This window comes from Aphis gossypii, chromosome 1 (genome assembly GCF_020184175.1).
Source record: "Aphis gossypii isolate Hap1 chromosome 1, ASM2018417v2, whole genome shotgun sequence".
Taxonomy (NCBI): domain Eukaryota; kingdom Metazoa; phylum Arthropoda; class Insecta; order Hemiptera; family Aphididae; genus Aphis; species Aphis gossypii.
In genome coordinates, this window is record NC_065530.1 from 55,650,548 (window position 1) to 55,667,584 (window position 17,037).

Genomic DNA, 17,037 nt, shown 5'->3' on the forward strand with positions numbered 1-17,037 from the left:
TAAACGTAATAATAAGCACATACGTAGGTACAATGATACGCGCGCATACGTCACTGTTGCAGATTTCGGAAATGATCGTTTCCTGCGCGTGCCACGGTGCAGTGCACACACATGTAAACGGGAACGACGCGACGAAATAAATTCACGAGGTTCGCGCTCGTGACTCACGCGGCAGAGTGCTGCAGCAGCTGTACGGAGACGCGGTGACCGCCGCCTACGCCATTCACCGCGTGTGTCATGTATACGCACGCGGACCGAACACGCGCGTCGTAGCTCGCGCGGCCGCAGCGCGTTCTTCGTCGTGTACGTGTTCCACGGACACACGCGGGCCGGCGGCGGCGGCGCGATAGGTGTTCGCGGGAAAAGACGGGAAAAAAAAGCGCGTGCGTTTTTCATCTCGTCACCGTTGGCAACGGGACGGCGGCTGCGGCGGCGGCAGATGAGTCATAATATATTACTACGAGCTTTCCCGGCTACCGGATTCCGCCGCCGCGGGGCTTCTCCCGCGGGAAGAGGGGAAAACGCGCGGAACGTTAACCTAATTGCGGGGCCCTTTTTCCGAGCGCGCCCCCTCGCGCGGCGCCCGCCCTCGCCCCGCTCACGATATTCTATATACATTCCGTGTATTATTTTATGTCATTCCGCCGTTTCCCGCGGCACTCGCGACGGCGGCGGCGGGGTCGTGTCACTCGCGCGTCGCGGGCCGAAGCCAATTTGCGTGTTCAACGTGGCGCCGCCTGCACCGCCGCCGACGCGCTGCATGTATAATATGTATAACGCACATCTATAGGTACGTGCGTATAGTTGTGGATAACTAACCGGCTGCGACGGTCACCGGAATACCGGAAATAAATTATGTGCGCTCCGCTGGTATCACTGTGTGTACGCGACATTTACAATATAACGTGCGTACCTATACACAGAGAAATATATATGTATACGTGTATGAGTATGCCCTTATGTAATATTAGGTTAGGTATACGGTGTACAAAGCTCAACGCCGCCACCGACCGGAAGTGTAATCGGAAGTGTGTAAATTCAAACGAATGGTCGACGGGTGCAGGGGAGAGGGTTAATCTGATATTCCGTTCCCGTTCACCGTCATCACAAGGCTCGCCTAGAAGCGGCGAAAAATGTATTTATTCGTTCGACAAGATTTTAGGCAGGTTCGTCTCTGTCGACATTGTAATATAGGTGGATAGGGTGTCTATCATACGATATGGTATAACAAAATACTTATAATTATCGTCCATTAATCTTAATTCGGTTTTCTTACGGTTTAACGTAAACATGGAATACTATAGGCGCGGCATGTCAGTAAATTTATATTTTGTACACATGTAATGTATACGTTATCGGTTAAGTGATTAAATCTCAAGTAATGAAGTGAAACCTTAAATTTAATGTAAATTATTAAGTTATCTGTCTAGATCGGTTTATAATTTTGATTAATTCCGTCGCGATGTCTTATTAAAAGTGTTGTAACCTTATAATATTGTGATTGAAATAATTCTTCGTGTAAAATCACTATAAAAACATATTTATTTTACAAATTTAACCTTTTTTTTAGAATTCTGATATTACAAATCAAATTTGTAAACGATTTTCAATGTAGGTATCCGTATTCTCAAAAATTATACAATTTTAGTTTATCAGCAAGATGTACTTCGAATAATTTTTATTTTTTAATGATATATATTGTTCTCAGTCTTTAATAAAAGTAGTTGAATTTTCTCCAATTCATGGTGATGACTAATGGCCAGGAGTGCTAGGATATATATGCAACAGTATGTTTTTTTTCAACTTCTAATTATTGCTTTTATCACAGCATGATTATGTAAATGGTGATGTTCTTAATTTGCATATTTTTGACAAAATGCATATTATTGCATATTTTGAATATAATGCATATTATTGCATATTTTGAGTATAAGGAATATTATTGCATATTTCAATTATAAAAACGCGAAAAATGCATATTTGATGATATAATTTGTTACTAGACGTTTTTACACTACGTGAGGAGTTTTAGTAAGTATAAAAATACATATACATTAAAATTTAACAGAAGATCATTCAGTTTTGACAATTTAAAAAACTATATAATTGTTTCGTGTAGGTAATACATTTGAATAGCGTTAATGGTTGAGAATAATATTTTATTAATTTTAAAACGTGTTAATTTTTTTTCGTTTTAGTTAATATTTCATATTTTTAGCATAATAATATTTATTTTTGCATATTTTACATTTTTTTATTGCATATAAATCCTAGTCCTATAATAATGACTATAATACAAATAATATGATATTATATACTATTGCTATAATATGATGTTTATTGATATTTGTTTTTGGATAAAACATAATAAATTTGAGTATGCTAAATATAATATGTTGATAAATGATAATGTAAAGAATACTTTATAACCCACAGTATCAATTAGTCTTTCCGATTATACATATTTTACACTAGTAACGCTGTTATTTGCTGTTACTGTAAACAATAAATTTGTCAAGTAGGTGTATAACACTTCTATTTAATAAACCATTTAGACATGCAATATTTTCTAGTATTATAAAATATTCATTTGTCGTGTTATTTATCTTTCTTATTAACATATTTATTCCATACTGTTTTTTTTCTCGTACAATATTTAATCACAAAATTATATAAAGTTATAACATTGAACTTACTTAACTTAAATAAACTAATAATTGTGTCTTATTTGATATTTTGATAAGAATAGTGAAAATAGTGAAAAGGTACTGAATACAGAAATACTGAATATTAAAAATGAACGATATTATCATGAGATAGTCTAATATTAGAAGATCGTTTTATTAATTTATATAATAATATATAATATTATATTTGATTCACGATGTAGAGAAGATATCTTCTCTACGTCGTGATTTTATTATATTATACAACGATAATACAACGATAATTTTACTATCGTTATATTTGGTTCTACAGGTAAATAAGCCAAATAATAAATATCACGTCTCGTGACCTTGAATATATTATGTGTATTATTTTTTTATAAAATTTTAATAAAATAAGTGTTAATTTATATCTAATGGAGTAAACAAACTTAATTTTGTTAAATATAAATTACCAATTATCATAATATATGTTTGAACTTTTCGATATAGGTATGAATTACGATTTTGATATTACAAGTTGAAGATAACAATGATAACATATTCATGAACATAATCTAATAATTAATTACAACCAACTTCATATAGTCTGAATTTATTGTTATGGAAATACATAGGTAATAATGTAAATATTTTTATTGTTTTTAAATTAAATTTATTTACTTTCTAAATATTGTTTGTGTAAATAATGTTATAAATGGATTTTTGTAATGGAATTCGCTGTGATAATATTTATTATAATATCGTAAACAAAACCATAATGGTATTTATGATGAATATTTAATACGAGTATATTAGATAAAATATAAGTTTTTTAAAATTTCGTACATGATGTGTACTGTATAATGTGTGTGAGTATCATGATACTAATAACTAATACGCTTTTAGGTAGGTACATAACTATAAATACAATCCTAAAAATGTATGTAATTTAATTAAGTACTTTTTAATTTGTATAATAATATTAATAATATATCTTAACGTATTTTTTATTGAAAAGATTATATAAAATATTAAAATATATAAAATAATATGTGTTGTTTTCTATTTAAAACAATTAGAATTACAAAACATCAAAAATATATGTTTCTAATATTATGTACATGAAATACAAAAATTATAGACTCTGTAACCTGTAAACGTTATAAGTTACAACCATGTGAACCATGCAATAGGTAATAACCATCGTATGTTATACATACTAGTATAATATATTGTGTATATTAAATTTTGTATATTTTTGTATATTATGTTATGTTTAATGAGTAAACAAATGCGAAAGATTTTAAAGATAAAGTAAGTTTATATACACACGCTTAAGTGATAGCCAGTAATGATTGTGTTAGATGAAATTTTCCTGGATCCCAAGGGAATATGTATAATAATATGTATGCGTTTAATTTGAGATGGAAGATGCCAGAGACGGGCGCTTTAAAGGGTTACTGGCCCCTGTATGCACTAAAAATAAATACACCATAGAAAAAAAAGTTTGCCGGTCGACGGGAAATTTCATTGCACAGAATTATATACGCGTATATATTATGGACGTTTTTATACTAGTTTACTCGTGTGTCTGACAGGTGCATCGAAAACATGTACAAAATTCAAACATAAATAATACATACAAGCTATTTTTTTAAATATGTAATAAAGACAATTTTATTGGTCTAAATATATGTTTAGTATTCTTAAAGTGTTTTTAACAGAACGATGAAATAAATATTTTCTTTTCGTCTTTACTGGCAAACAATAGCAACTGGTTAAGTTTGGGGTTCATAAGTAATTAAACAAAAATTCCACTTATCGTCTTCAGTCCTATTGTTGTTCTATATATATTATATATTTATACAGTATATACACACATGTGTGCGTCTTGTGAGCGCGTGTGTATGAGCGTGGTGGCGAGGTGATGATATCTTGTTCACCCTTCGACATTTTATGTGAACGTTTAAAAACCATTATACACTGGGCAAAAACACTAGATTTATTTACCTAATATAAATTTTAAATCCGTAGTCTTATCTAATCACGAGATGGTTAAAATTATACGGGCAGATGAGCATATTGTTTCACACGGGGCTTTTTTAAATACCTTTATTTACCATTAAAATCGATAATATTTTAAGAATAAAATATAAAATGTTTTAAAAGATAATTTACATTAGGTACATCAACAATTAATTTTGTTCACTAATTTAAAATATTTTTTTACAATTATTTACACAAACATTAATATTATAATAGATCCACGTGACCATGTCGTGAATTTCAATTAATATATTTATTAATTATTCATTGTTGTTAAGAAGGTAATATTATAAATATTATAGTACCATTAGTATCTATGATTATTATAATTCAGAATATATTAGAAATATTTAGGTAACTAATAAAGATAAGTGTGGATTTCAAATATTTTACGTTTGATAAAATGTTTACGTATTTATTATAGTAGGTACTTGGTTATGTTCAATGCGTCCAATTACGACTTATGAAAAATAATTAACAATATTTATAATAATTGAAGAAAGATCTTTGTTTTACATTTTTTCTTAAATAAGAAAATAATGAAAAAATATTTAAATTACTTTTCTAATTTTCTGTATAAGTAATACCTATTTTTAATACATCATAAATATATTATTATTTTGTTGTTAACATGTAATCAGTGTTGAGTATAATGTATATAAAATATAAATAGGAATAATGTTTTTACTAGGTTTTACTCCCAAAGGGTGGATATATCAATCTTAATGATAAATCTGGAGACTGGATTTAGCTATAAAGGGTTCGAGCATTGAGTGTTCAGCGTGGCGTGCTTAATATAGACTGACGTGGAACGTATGCGAGTAAATTGCAAGACCGTCTATAAAGAGATAATTAAAACTTGTCACCCACTATATAGATAATTCTACTTTAATGCTTTCAAAAAATTAAAATCACGGTTTAGTTTATTATCTTTAAATTTTTATTATTGTACTAAAATTTAAAATCAAAATTAACATTGTCATATTTTTACCGCTGTTTATTAATTTTTAACTTGTTAGTTCCTTATACTTAATTTATACACATCATGTATAATGTATACATATAATATGTCATCACAAATTGCTTAGAATGTAAGTTGATTGATAAAAAATTAAAACTTAAGTTAACATTAACATTTTCAACATGATCAATATTATTAGTAATACAAGAAATTTTAATAACTTTGATTTATGTAGATTATCGAGGAAGTTTCATCATTTCATCATATAATACTATTTAGGCCTTAAAGATTTATGAATTTGTAGGCGTGAAACAATGGAGAAAACATATTATCGAGTGTGTCATCGGCGGGTGTGGACGTTTTAATATCCATAATATAAACAACAAAAAACTCAAAGAGGGAGTGAGAACCCAAAATAGTGCAACTAAAACGAATATTATTATACTTCACAGACACCCTTGTAATTATCGTCACCCCTGTTGTTGAAATAGGAAGTCCTCTTAGCACCTCCATGTTAAAAAGTTATGATATGGTATTTGAATATCTAACTATACAAACAAAAATGGGGGATGTTTATTTGAATATCCACAGGAAATAGAATCGATAGTTATTATTTCGTTCCTCACTAAAAATTTAAATTTGAAAAGATTGACTAAAAAAATTACTTACCTACTAATTTTCTTATATAAATGTAGCCATGTGGGTATCTGATTTTCAGTAATATTTTTTTTTTTAATCGAAAAACTCAATAATAATATATTTAGTATACAATTAGGTATACTTTTATATATTTGAAATTATAAAGAAAACCAATACATTAATAATTTTAATAAACTAATAATTTATATTTTGTACTTGTTAAACAATATTCTATAGCAATTTGATGACTGATACCTTCATACTTTGCTAATATCGTTAATGCAACATGTATGAAGAAATGTATTTATTTAGGAAATATATAACCAAAAATAAAAGAAAATTTTCATTACTACGAATTTAAAACAATATTACTTTGTCGTTTAATCATAATTTTTAAATAATAACATAAATAACAAGTAAATTTAAAAACCAAATTATAAACTATATTATATATATGTTATCTAGTCGTAACGTTTATTAGTACTTTTAAGTATTGGTTGTATTATAATACCTACCTGGCTAACTAATACATAAAACGTAATGTCACAATATAAAATAGAAATTTCAGCAAAAATGATTATAATTATAATTTTAGTTTATTAAACTTGTTTAATTAAATAAAATTCACTTTTTAAATTATATCTTGAGTTTAAATAATGTTCTACTCATACAATATATTATGCATAGAAAGCATACAGTGTTAATATAATATCATAAACTGAATAATTCGATACAATGTATAGCATTGTTTCTTTGTACTTCATAACTTTCTAAAATTTTGTGTTTCAAACATTTTTTTATAAGGGATAAAGTTTTAAAATTATTTATGAGTAATTAATTAAGAGTTCATTAATTATAAAATATGTATACTAAATTAAGACACTGTGCAATAAGTCTGAAATGATGTACAATATACTTAAGATTTTGTAAAAACTTTAAGCTTAATAATATATAACTACACCAATCTACGTGGTATTTAGATGAAATAGATAAATAAAAAAAAAAAAATAAATAATAAAAAAATCTGTAATGCAGTAACAGGTATTTACTATATTATGCATTATTAATCTATTTAAATCGTTGTCATACAGATGATAATTGCCGAACTAAATCATTGTTAGGTACCCAAATGTCATGTAAAAACACGTTCGTATAACGTGAGACACATGATATATTGCGGGTCCTTTACTATTTTGTATCCACCAGATAATACATACACATATATAATATACGTAATCTACAAGCCACCGTCACGTCGTAACTGTATATAGTTGGTATACGAACGTATATTTATTTTGTACGACCGTTAGAAAATACTAAGTATATAAGATAGGTAGTACCTATGCCCCATACGTAGTTACAACGATCGGTTTCAAATCTCGGTATAATCTCCTCGTCGATTGAGTAAAAAAAAAAATCATCTTAAATATCTATACACAGGTACGAGTTTTTAATAAATCATATCGTTTACTTTACCTCGATCCGTGATGTCCAAATTCTCGCACATGCCAATAATACTTCGATTTGGGTATACTTCGAATGCTGCAATATTACGTTTCTAAATTGTCGCGAATACTGCAAATAACGTGTCGAATATCGTACGGCGATCACAACATAATATGAACTTTGGTTTACAGCGGTAACACACGCCACATACACTGCGCGGACGACGACACACACTGCACCGGTAGAAGAGACGCGGCAAAGAAGCCGGCGCGCGCGGGACTGCACCGTACTATAGGCATTCACGTCTCGGTCGGCGCGTCACGTCGACGTTTCGCCCACCCCCGAGCGCCGTCGCCGTCGCCGAGCGCACACTACACACGCGCGCGCACACGCACACCATCACCGACGACGTCAAAATTATTATAATAATATTCCTCTCTTTTCAGAATTTATAACGATAATAATAATAATAATAATAATAATACACTTATGACATGTATACATTGTTTAACACGAAATCGTGGTGTACGTTAGCATTAATAATAAATAATAAACTGCAATATATACGATTAGGGCTCGGGTGTCGTGGCGCTCATATAACCGATATCAATACTACGAAACATATATTATATACGATTGATCGAATTTTTACTCAAAACCCCGTTAGTTCGGAGCTTATGGTTACGATACGATAATATAGGTACATGGACAGTCGTGGTTGACCGTCATGACCACTATCACGGCGTATATACCTACCTATATAATATATATTATAGCTTTAGCGTTTAGTCGTCGTGTTTTTATTTTGTACCGATGTTTACCCGCGAATATTGCATTAAGAGGATAAATACGAAGAAATGCCAAAATAAAAACGTACGGCCAAACGCCCGTTGTTGACCAAATCAATTTTAGGTTTTTTTTTTACTGTAATTCAAAAAGAATAAATAAATGTGGATACTTGAATTTTTTTACAATTTGAAATACATTTTGCCTGTATTTATTTGAGCTACTCATCATAGATAATATCTAATTTCAATATTATTTGAAATTGTCCACTGTTTTGGATTATTTTCGGCGTGTTGGTGTTGATAACATTTTATGTTCCATGGTCTAACGAATTAAAAATTCAATATAAGGCTAATAATACTATTAATGAGTTTTTCTTATATTGGTTACAAAAAAAAAAACACAGTCATAATTTCTATAAACCATAAAATAATTTTACAATAGCGTTTTAGCGTTTAATAATACGAATAGGTATATAATAATGAGTAGGTATATCAAACAAAAATAGGTATATAAGTATACATTTTAAGATGGCTGCACATTATTTGCATGCAACTTATATACTATAAGTAGACATATAGTTATATATGGTTTGTAGAAAAAAAGTAAAAACTCAAATAAAATAAAAAGTAATCATTCAAGCAATTCTTAGAAAAAATATTCATAAATGGACTCATTCTTGAGTAATTGTTAAGTACACTTTATTTAATTCGAAAGAAAATACGAATGGCGAATTTTAATATAAGTTCTTTAGTTTTAACTCCTACCCACATTATAGTATATTTCATCTTTATTAAGTTATGTGATTATGTGGAAAATGGTGTTCTTATAGGTAATTATAAAAAATTTAAGTTTCTTCTAAATTAACAAATGTTTGTATTCATTTCATTTTTCATGAAAATTATTTACCAGCCTTATAATATTATATCGCGACGGTGCCATAGGTACGTTTTGTACACTGTACAGTGAAACATTTATCGGTTTATTTTTTAAGGGCTGAGAAATATGATTGTGGTTACTACCGCTAGTATTTGGCTTAATCTGGTTACCAAATATGTTTAACAAAACATTATTATCGGTTACAGTGGTAGTGGTTATACGTACCTATAATGCGACTTTTATACCAAAGAAATTTTATTGTTTACGTTTTATACAAAATTATTATACATAGGTACCAACACACATTACATTGTAAAATATGAGTCAAGAATTTACCTTTAGCTCATGAATTGCTTTGTAGAATGTTATAATTTATAGATTGCTGATGGTGTGAAACGCAGAGACTTATAGCAACTTACCTTGGCGCGTACTATATATAATCCTCGGAAAATGAGTGACACGTTTCGACGGATCGTTTCGTTACGGACGACGACCATGATGACTGTGACAAGGCTAGCAAATACATAATATAAGGCTATTATCGTTTTGCTGGAATATCTCCGTTGTACTGTATACCTAGTACACCATTATATACAATTAAACGTCATGATGGAAAATAATACGCATTCGCGGACGGTGACGTAAAAACGAGATTCGATCCAGCACCTGACCGCCAAGGACGAAGATTACACGTATATAGTGACGAACGGTCGTTTACTACAGACTGACCCATGGAAAATTTCGTTTATATATAACCATGTGGATTTATAGAATTTCATAGTACGTGTATAGAATATTATATAATGCACCTTTGCACAGACGGACGTGTCCAAAAAGTGGTCACCAAAATCGATGTTGCAATCATCGCTGTAAATTGCGTTCCACTTTAAATTTTTTATGTAAATTGCGGCTCGAGTAAATTTTTGTACATACCAGCTATGCCTATCTAAATATTTTTATTCATACGTAAATTACGTCTACAGTATTTTTTCACAAAATCAATATTTTCTTTCCCTTTTTTCAGACATAGGGCTGGTGAATGGTGATATAAATTGTATTAATGTTGGTATGGTTAAAAATATTGCAGGTTTTGCTGTTTTTTTTTATTTATTATTAAAAACATAATATAAACAATTAGTAATAATGGGTCTGTAAAAATGTGTATGGTGAAAAAAATGTTTTATTAAAAATTCGAATTAAGATACTGGTAAAAATGTAGGTATAAGACAATTCCCGCACATAGTCTAACCAAGACACCGAGTAATGTTTTTTGCTTGCAATTCATCCATTTTGTCATGTATAGGTAAATATTTCTTTATCGGTCATTTTTTCTTTTTGTGAATAAGAGCTTTGTTCAAATGTAAACTGGCTGTTAGTAATATTATGTAAGTGAGCATTTAGATCGATCAATATTAAAGATAATATTAACGCTTGTATATTTAAATTGTAGAGCTGACCAGAAATCTACAAAATATCCCAGGCCGCAATTTACGAACAGTTCAAATATATCGGGGACGCAATTTATACGTATGTTTTAAAAGTACATAATCTACATAAGATATGACTTTGACCTTTTTTGGGGACGCAATTTACCGACTCTGGTGATCTTTGGCTTTAGGGTTAGTTTCGAGGTGATTTGAAATAATGCACCAGTATATAACCAAAACCTCATTGACAGATACCAATTTTTGTAAGCGATGTGCCGATGTGTTCAGATTTATACGTTTCCTTTAATAATTCTTTATTATATGATAAAAAGCAAACTATACAAATGATTTATAACATTTAATAACCAAGTTTAACCTACTTTTCAATAATCATGGTAATATAATCAATAAAAATATGACAATTGACCAAATTTAATATATAAAAACAAATGCATACGGCTCAGTAGTAATTCTTCCCATGGTATCTCCTGGGTATAACATTAGTATAGGCTGAAACTCAGAAAGAAATTATTTTATATGTCCATCAAATGAATTCGGGAATCAATTAATACAAATAAAATTTTTTTAAGATTCTGTGATCAGTTACAATTCAATCCAAGCAATGACAAAAATTACATAAGTACCTATAGGTAATAATTACATATTAAGTAGGTGCGTATAAAATGTATATTAATATGTTTTACATATATATTATTTTATCAAATTTACTCCCCTACTTAAAAGATAGGTCTACGAACGCAGACAAACGTTATTACGTTAGTATTTTTGTATAGTAGTTATTCGACAGTTTATTTTAATTACATTATTATAATGACATATAGTTAAAGTTTTAATTAAAGGGCTAAAAAGTATTCTAACTTTCTAAGATAAGAATACTAGATTATAAATTAAATAAAATTCTATTGTTAAAACACAGCCATAATGTGTAAGGTCTTACGAATAACATCACAATGTTATAGAGTTCTATTACTGACAGTTCTTGCCGTTGATTGTTGATACTTCAAAAGAAATTATAAAAACAGTATGTTACGCCCACAATACTATCATTTATTTACATTTTTATAGGGTACTTTTCCATTAACGTTACTAACAGAAAAAACCTTTTATATAGCAGGTAACAACAACTTTAATAGGTACAAAACATTTTAATTTGAAACTTCTTACTTTTATGGTTATATTAAAGTTCACTATCGTAACGTTTTTATCCATCTTAAAATTAAAATCTTCATATTTTCTCTAATTGGAAAGAATAAAACAGTTGAATTCTAGGAAATAAAAATTATCAAATTGGTATGAATTCTTAAAATAATAGGTTCTTTAATCCTCGTCCTTCTAGCATAATGCCATAATTATATGGGAAATCAATAATAATAATAATAGTTGTAATCATACCTCAAGGAAATAAGTTGGCCGTACGTTGCTATAGATTGAATGGTACAACTTGCCCTAAAATATTGGGTTAGCGGTACAGTAACTACAAGATTAATTTTTACAACGCGATATAATATGTTTATTGGCGTTGAAGAATATTATTATAAAATCGTATTTCAAGGTTATAATATATCGATTGTATTCTGTACTTACCTTTGTTGTAAATATTGTAGCCGATTAAAATAAAATTTCAAATTTGTATTTATTGACTTTGGTAAAATATTATATAAGTTTAATGTTTTTGGAGGAAAACTACGACTAATTTTTACAGTTAATAGCTATAGACTAGTCTGGCAGCCACCTAAAACGACGTGAGCCAGTATGCGGTGACCACGCCACATTTTTGTTGGGCCGTCATGACGACGGCGGTGCCACTGACATAAGTGGCATAACAGCAAAAAAGGCTCTATACATGAACGACTATGACATGCAGCAGCATTCATAACCACAATAACAGGATAAAATTAAGATACGGTCTGGATATAGGTATAACAGAAACAGGATAACGATCAGAAAGTGGACGAGTCGAAAGATCAACCGTCATCAAACAACTACGAGTGTGTCATGGAAATGCTGACCACGTCAGTGACACAGCGGGCTGCCGTGAACAACGACGAGAACGACACGTTCGCTCTGTAGATGGGCGCAAGAGGCCGGATATAGATGGGACAATAAAGCTGGACTGCAGATGATAAAGATGTTTAGCACAGAAAAAGCGGAAGCGCTAAAAAGTGCAGCGGTTCCAAAAAGAATTTGTGCTACGTCGATGGCCCCACCGACTGTAGCACAACGCACCGGTACCAGTGATATAGTCGACGTAGCCAATGCCAGGACGACAGGACTCCGCCGATTCTTCTTGCTAACTTTTGAGCAATATGTCTGCAAAACCGCAATAGACATTCCTTGACGCTACATATAAAGAATCGATTACATTAGCGTTTCTACTGATAGTCGATAGATATGCCTGAAATTCCGAATTTCCTGTGATCGCGGGTCAAAAGTTGTTTCAAACTTTGAAATAAGTCCATTACACAATCTTATATTTTTCCAAATTTCCTTTTAAAAGGTACCAAGCTGTTTAAACATGCCCTTCATGTGCTTTTCAAAGCATTCATTGGATACCTCATAGGAAATTTATTTATCTTGCTAGCAACACCCTTCGGATTTAGATATCCGATTAAAGTTCTGTGCCATTATTGAATCTTTTATTGTATGGTTTAAACAATAATATAAGAAATTTTTTACTTTTTTAGTTTATAACTTATAATTTGCAAATCTAACTAATAATGGCTATTGGCTATATATTATACCGATTAACTGTTATAAATTATAATTTCTAAAAAAAATTTAAATGAAATAATCAAAATGAATTGATAAGTGACATTTTTTTGAAAAAATGTCGATAGGTATCAATAAATAATTAATGCCTATTAATTTAAAATTTGAAATCACTATTGACCACAAGTAGAGCTTAGATTTTAATGCATAATAAACAACTAAAAAAGCATACAATTGTTTTAAAAAAGAATGTTAGATTTTATCTAACATTAATTTTAATGTATTATATTCTAATAATTAGGAAAATGTAGATATATCAGATATAAATTAAAAAGTTTACTTAAATATTAATAGTTTATTGTTGTAGGTATGAAAATGTTTGAAATTTTAATAAAAACAAAATTAGTATAGGTTTATTTAGGTTTTTAATGTTTATATGTTTGTTAGTAGTATGTTTAACAAAAAAAAAAAAAAAATCTTTACATTATAATGATTATTTAGTCATGAAATAATATTTTTATCTTTAAATAACAATTAAAAAATATATCGGTTACTAACGTTTTCATGTTAACATTCGCATTCGCATTCAAGTTCACAGTCTTCATCATCATCAGCACATTCAAATATACTGATTTTATCAAAGGGATAAGGAGGTGGAACTGCATTGAAAAATAAGGATTCTTTTAGCTGAAAAAAACAAATTAAAATATAGTTAGTAGTCTTCAATGTATAGTTACTTAAAATATAACATGTTAGTGATTATTGAAAAAATGTTGAAATGTCCAATTGATTTGTTGTTTAAGGTACATATTATTATAGGTTATAAAAATAAATAGATTAGTAAAATTGTAGTCTTTGTGTATAGCATACATTTAATAATAATATAAATTTAATTAATTTTTTATAATATCTAGTAGTAATGATCTTTTTATTGATAACTTAATAAAAACTTTATATTTATACCTACTATTATAGAAGTTTTAAAAATAATACGTACAAATAAGGTATCTACTGCATTTAGAATGTTTAGGTCTTAGATCTCAACTAATAACAATTCTTAAATTATGACTATAAGATCAGTAAGCTTCAATTTTTAGAACTAAATTTAATGTAGAATCTTCATTAGACATGGTTTTGCCTTATTCAACATAGGTACTTTTTGATAATTGTAGTATTTTATAATATTAGTTAAAAACATATATTTATCATATAAATCAAGTCTTTATAATATTAGCCTGTTCTGCCTACGTCCCGTAATTTATACTATTTGTCTTACTAGGTACTATTTTATTATAGTATCGATAAATAACAATTTTAAAAACCTGCAATATTATTTAGTAAACTATAGTTTTAAATTATTATCCTATCATCAGTACAAAAAGAAATCATCTAAATTTTTAAGTTTGACTTACAACTATTATTGAACCAATCAATGAAACTAAACCAAACAACAAAATTTTATTGTAAGATTTGTTTCTTTTTGTATATTGTTCTTTCCAATTACCATATGGCAATTGCATATCATCCATAGTCAGTATTCTGTAATGTATTGGAGGACAAATACATTCATAGACTGGTTTGCATGTATCTTGTTTGGTTTCCTTCGAGGTTTGCTTAGAAGTATCCTTCTTGCCACGTAAATGCAGAACTATGTATATGCAAAAAAATATTATAAATTATAGGTAATACATATATGATTACATACAAATATACCAAAATAATGAATTAATCATACAGAATTCAATTTTTCATTTTTTACTTATCCAAAGCTAAAAGATTAATTTCTTACCATTAGGATTTTGTACCATGATAGGATGTCTAAACAGTTTTGATTGCGCCAAGATCAATTTTCGAAACATAATTTTAAACTTTAAATTTTTAATTTATAGTGTTCAAAACAGATATTGGATAATCTAACGTATTCAATTATATATTATGCAATATGTATTTTGACAAGTACTTAACTTTGAAAAATTAAAAATTATCATACAGCACAGAAAAATGTAACGTTACAACTTTATTGCAAATAAAGTAAAAATGTAATGGGCAATGGGCCGTTGACGCCTTAATGGTTATAAATTATAAATTGTCAATGACTTTGCAAATAAATAATGACCACGGAGTAATTTACTTATTATTATAAATATTAATAATAGATTTTTACAGAGATGTTACTAAAATAGGTACTTATCTAGCAACTACCGCGGTTAAAATTATAAACCATGGTATACATGATTGGTAAGAACCACGGTTATGATGATTAGATATTGAGAACACAAAATTGAACATTTTTATATTATTATAGAGTTTTCATATTAATTATTATATTATTTATATTATACAAAACTACATTACCACAGGGCACAGACTATATCTTTACCACGGCTATAGCCGTGATGGCGTGATCTATACTTAACCATTATAGTTGGTCTAGAAGTCTGTGTATAACACTAGTTAACTACAATATTGTACGATATAAGTCATATCCGTGATTGAAAATGATACAATATTATAATTTTATGGAATTTTACATAATTGACACCAGTTTAATTATTATCCTATGACTGGACGCGAATCAATATTTAAGATACATCTATTATACATCGTAATTCGTGACCTCTGATGTTTTTAGTACAGAATATGATTTATATGTATTACAGAAATTATTTTAACTAGTAATTGCTAAATTGCTATTTACCGTAGAGTACGCACCACGAATTAAGATATACATATATATTATATATATATATATGTGGTACGCACACAGTATGAAAACGTTTTTATAGATTTTCACATATAGCCAGTGGTATTATTCCGAGGTTTTAGACCGACGTGCTGCAGTTATGAAAATATTATATTGTTTGTGTATTTGTTATTTTCTTTTCTAATTGTGCCTTGTTGATCGCGCGCTCGGTTGAACGAACACCTCAAAATTTCAAAAGTATTTTTGTTTACGGATATCAAACCGTATACGGCAGTGCTATCTGGTAGCGAAAATGTGCGTCAGTCGTGGAAGACTTTGGCGTACGCCTTGAAAAAATTGATATAGATGGCGCTGCCATTATCGATTGTGATCGAAATCCCGAAATAGCGATTCTTAATACATTATAACGGGTTACAGGACTATATTATACTATTTATATTATAGTCTATAAAATAAAAAATGTCTGCGTAACGATACGTCACAAATTATTAAAAAAATGAACGACCATTATTACTAAAGAGCTGATTTTTAGGTTCTTAAAAGTTTAAAACACGATGCTAATATTTTATTCTAAAAAAACCTAAAATATTCTCTAATTATTATTCCTTAAACTTGTATAGTATGCAAATTATATGATTTTTTTTCTAAAATATTTCATTAAAAATAATACTTAACCATTATACATTATTTTCAGGTAAATTATTGTTTAAATATAATTAATGTAAAACAGTTCATATAAAGGTGGTTAAAAATATAAAAATATATTTAAAA

At 29.3% G+C, this 17,037-nt stretch overlaps 3 protein-coding genes across 4 annotated transcripts in view; 1 reads left to right on the forward strand and 2 right to left on the reverse strand.

The window, feature by feature from the left end:
- The window catches only part of LOC114127075 (protein sickie), an 81,931-nt gene extending 73,905 nt beyond the window's left edge, over positions 1-8,026 (reverse strand). For both annotated transcript variants that reach the window (XM_027991196.2, XM_027991197.2), the window contains exon 1: positions 7,771-8,026. The gene's annotated coding sequence lies outside the window, so the exon portion shown is untranslated. The remainder of the gene's footprint in view (positions 1-7,770) is intronic.
- The window catches only part of LOC114127068 (PCI domain-containing protein 2), a 564,778-nt gene that overhangs the window by 119,791 nt on the left and 427,950 nt on the right, over positions 1-17,037 (forward strand). The gene's annotated exons all lie outside the window — the stretch shown is intronic.
- Positions 13,969-15,662, reverse strand: LOC114127079 (uncharacterized). The gene is made up of 3 exons (XM_027991208.2): positions 15,352-15,662; positions 14,975-15,210; positions 13,969-14,249 (listed from the first exon to the last, which is right to left on the reverse strand). Exons 1-3 carry the CDS (start codon positions 15,419-15,421, stop codon positions 14,130-14,132), a joined length of 426 nt encoding a protein of 141 aa, XP_027847009.2. The 5' UTR covers positions 15,422-15,662; the 3' UTR covers positions 13,969-14,129.

Excerpts from the sequence above, each read along its gene's own strand:
- LOC114127079 (XM_027991208.2), bottom strand. The coding sequence starts at position 15,421 with ATGTTTCGAAAATTGATCTTGGCGCAATCAAAACTGTTTAGACATCCT. Across the intron at positions 15,211-15,351 it reads CATGGTACAAAATCCTAATG|TTCTGCATTTACGTGGCAAG; the intron begins GTAAGAAATTAA and ends GCATATACATAG. Across the intron at positions 14,250-14,974 it reads TGATTGGTTCAATAATAGTT|CTAAAAGAATCCTTATTTTT; the intron begins GTAAGTCAAACT and ends TGTTTTTTTCAG.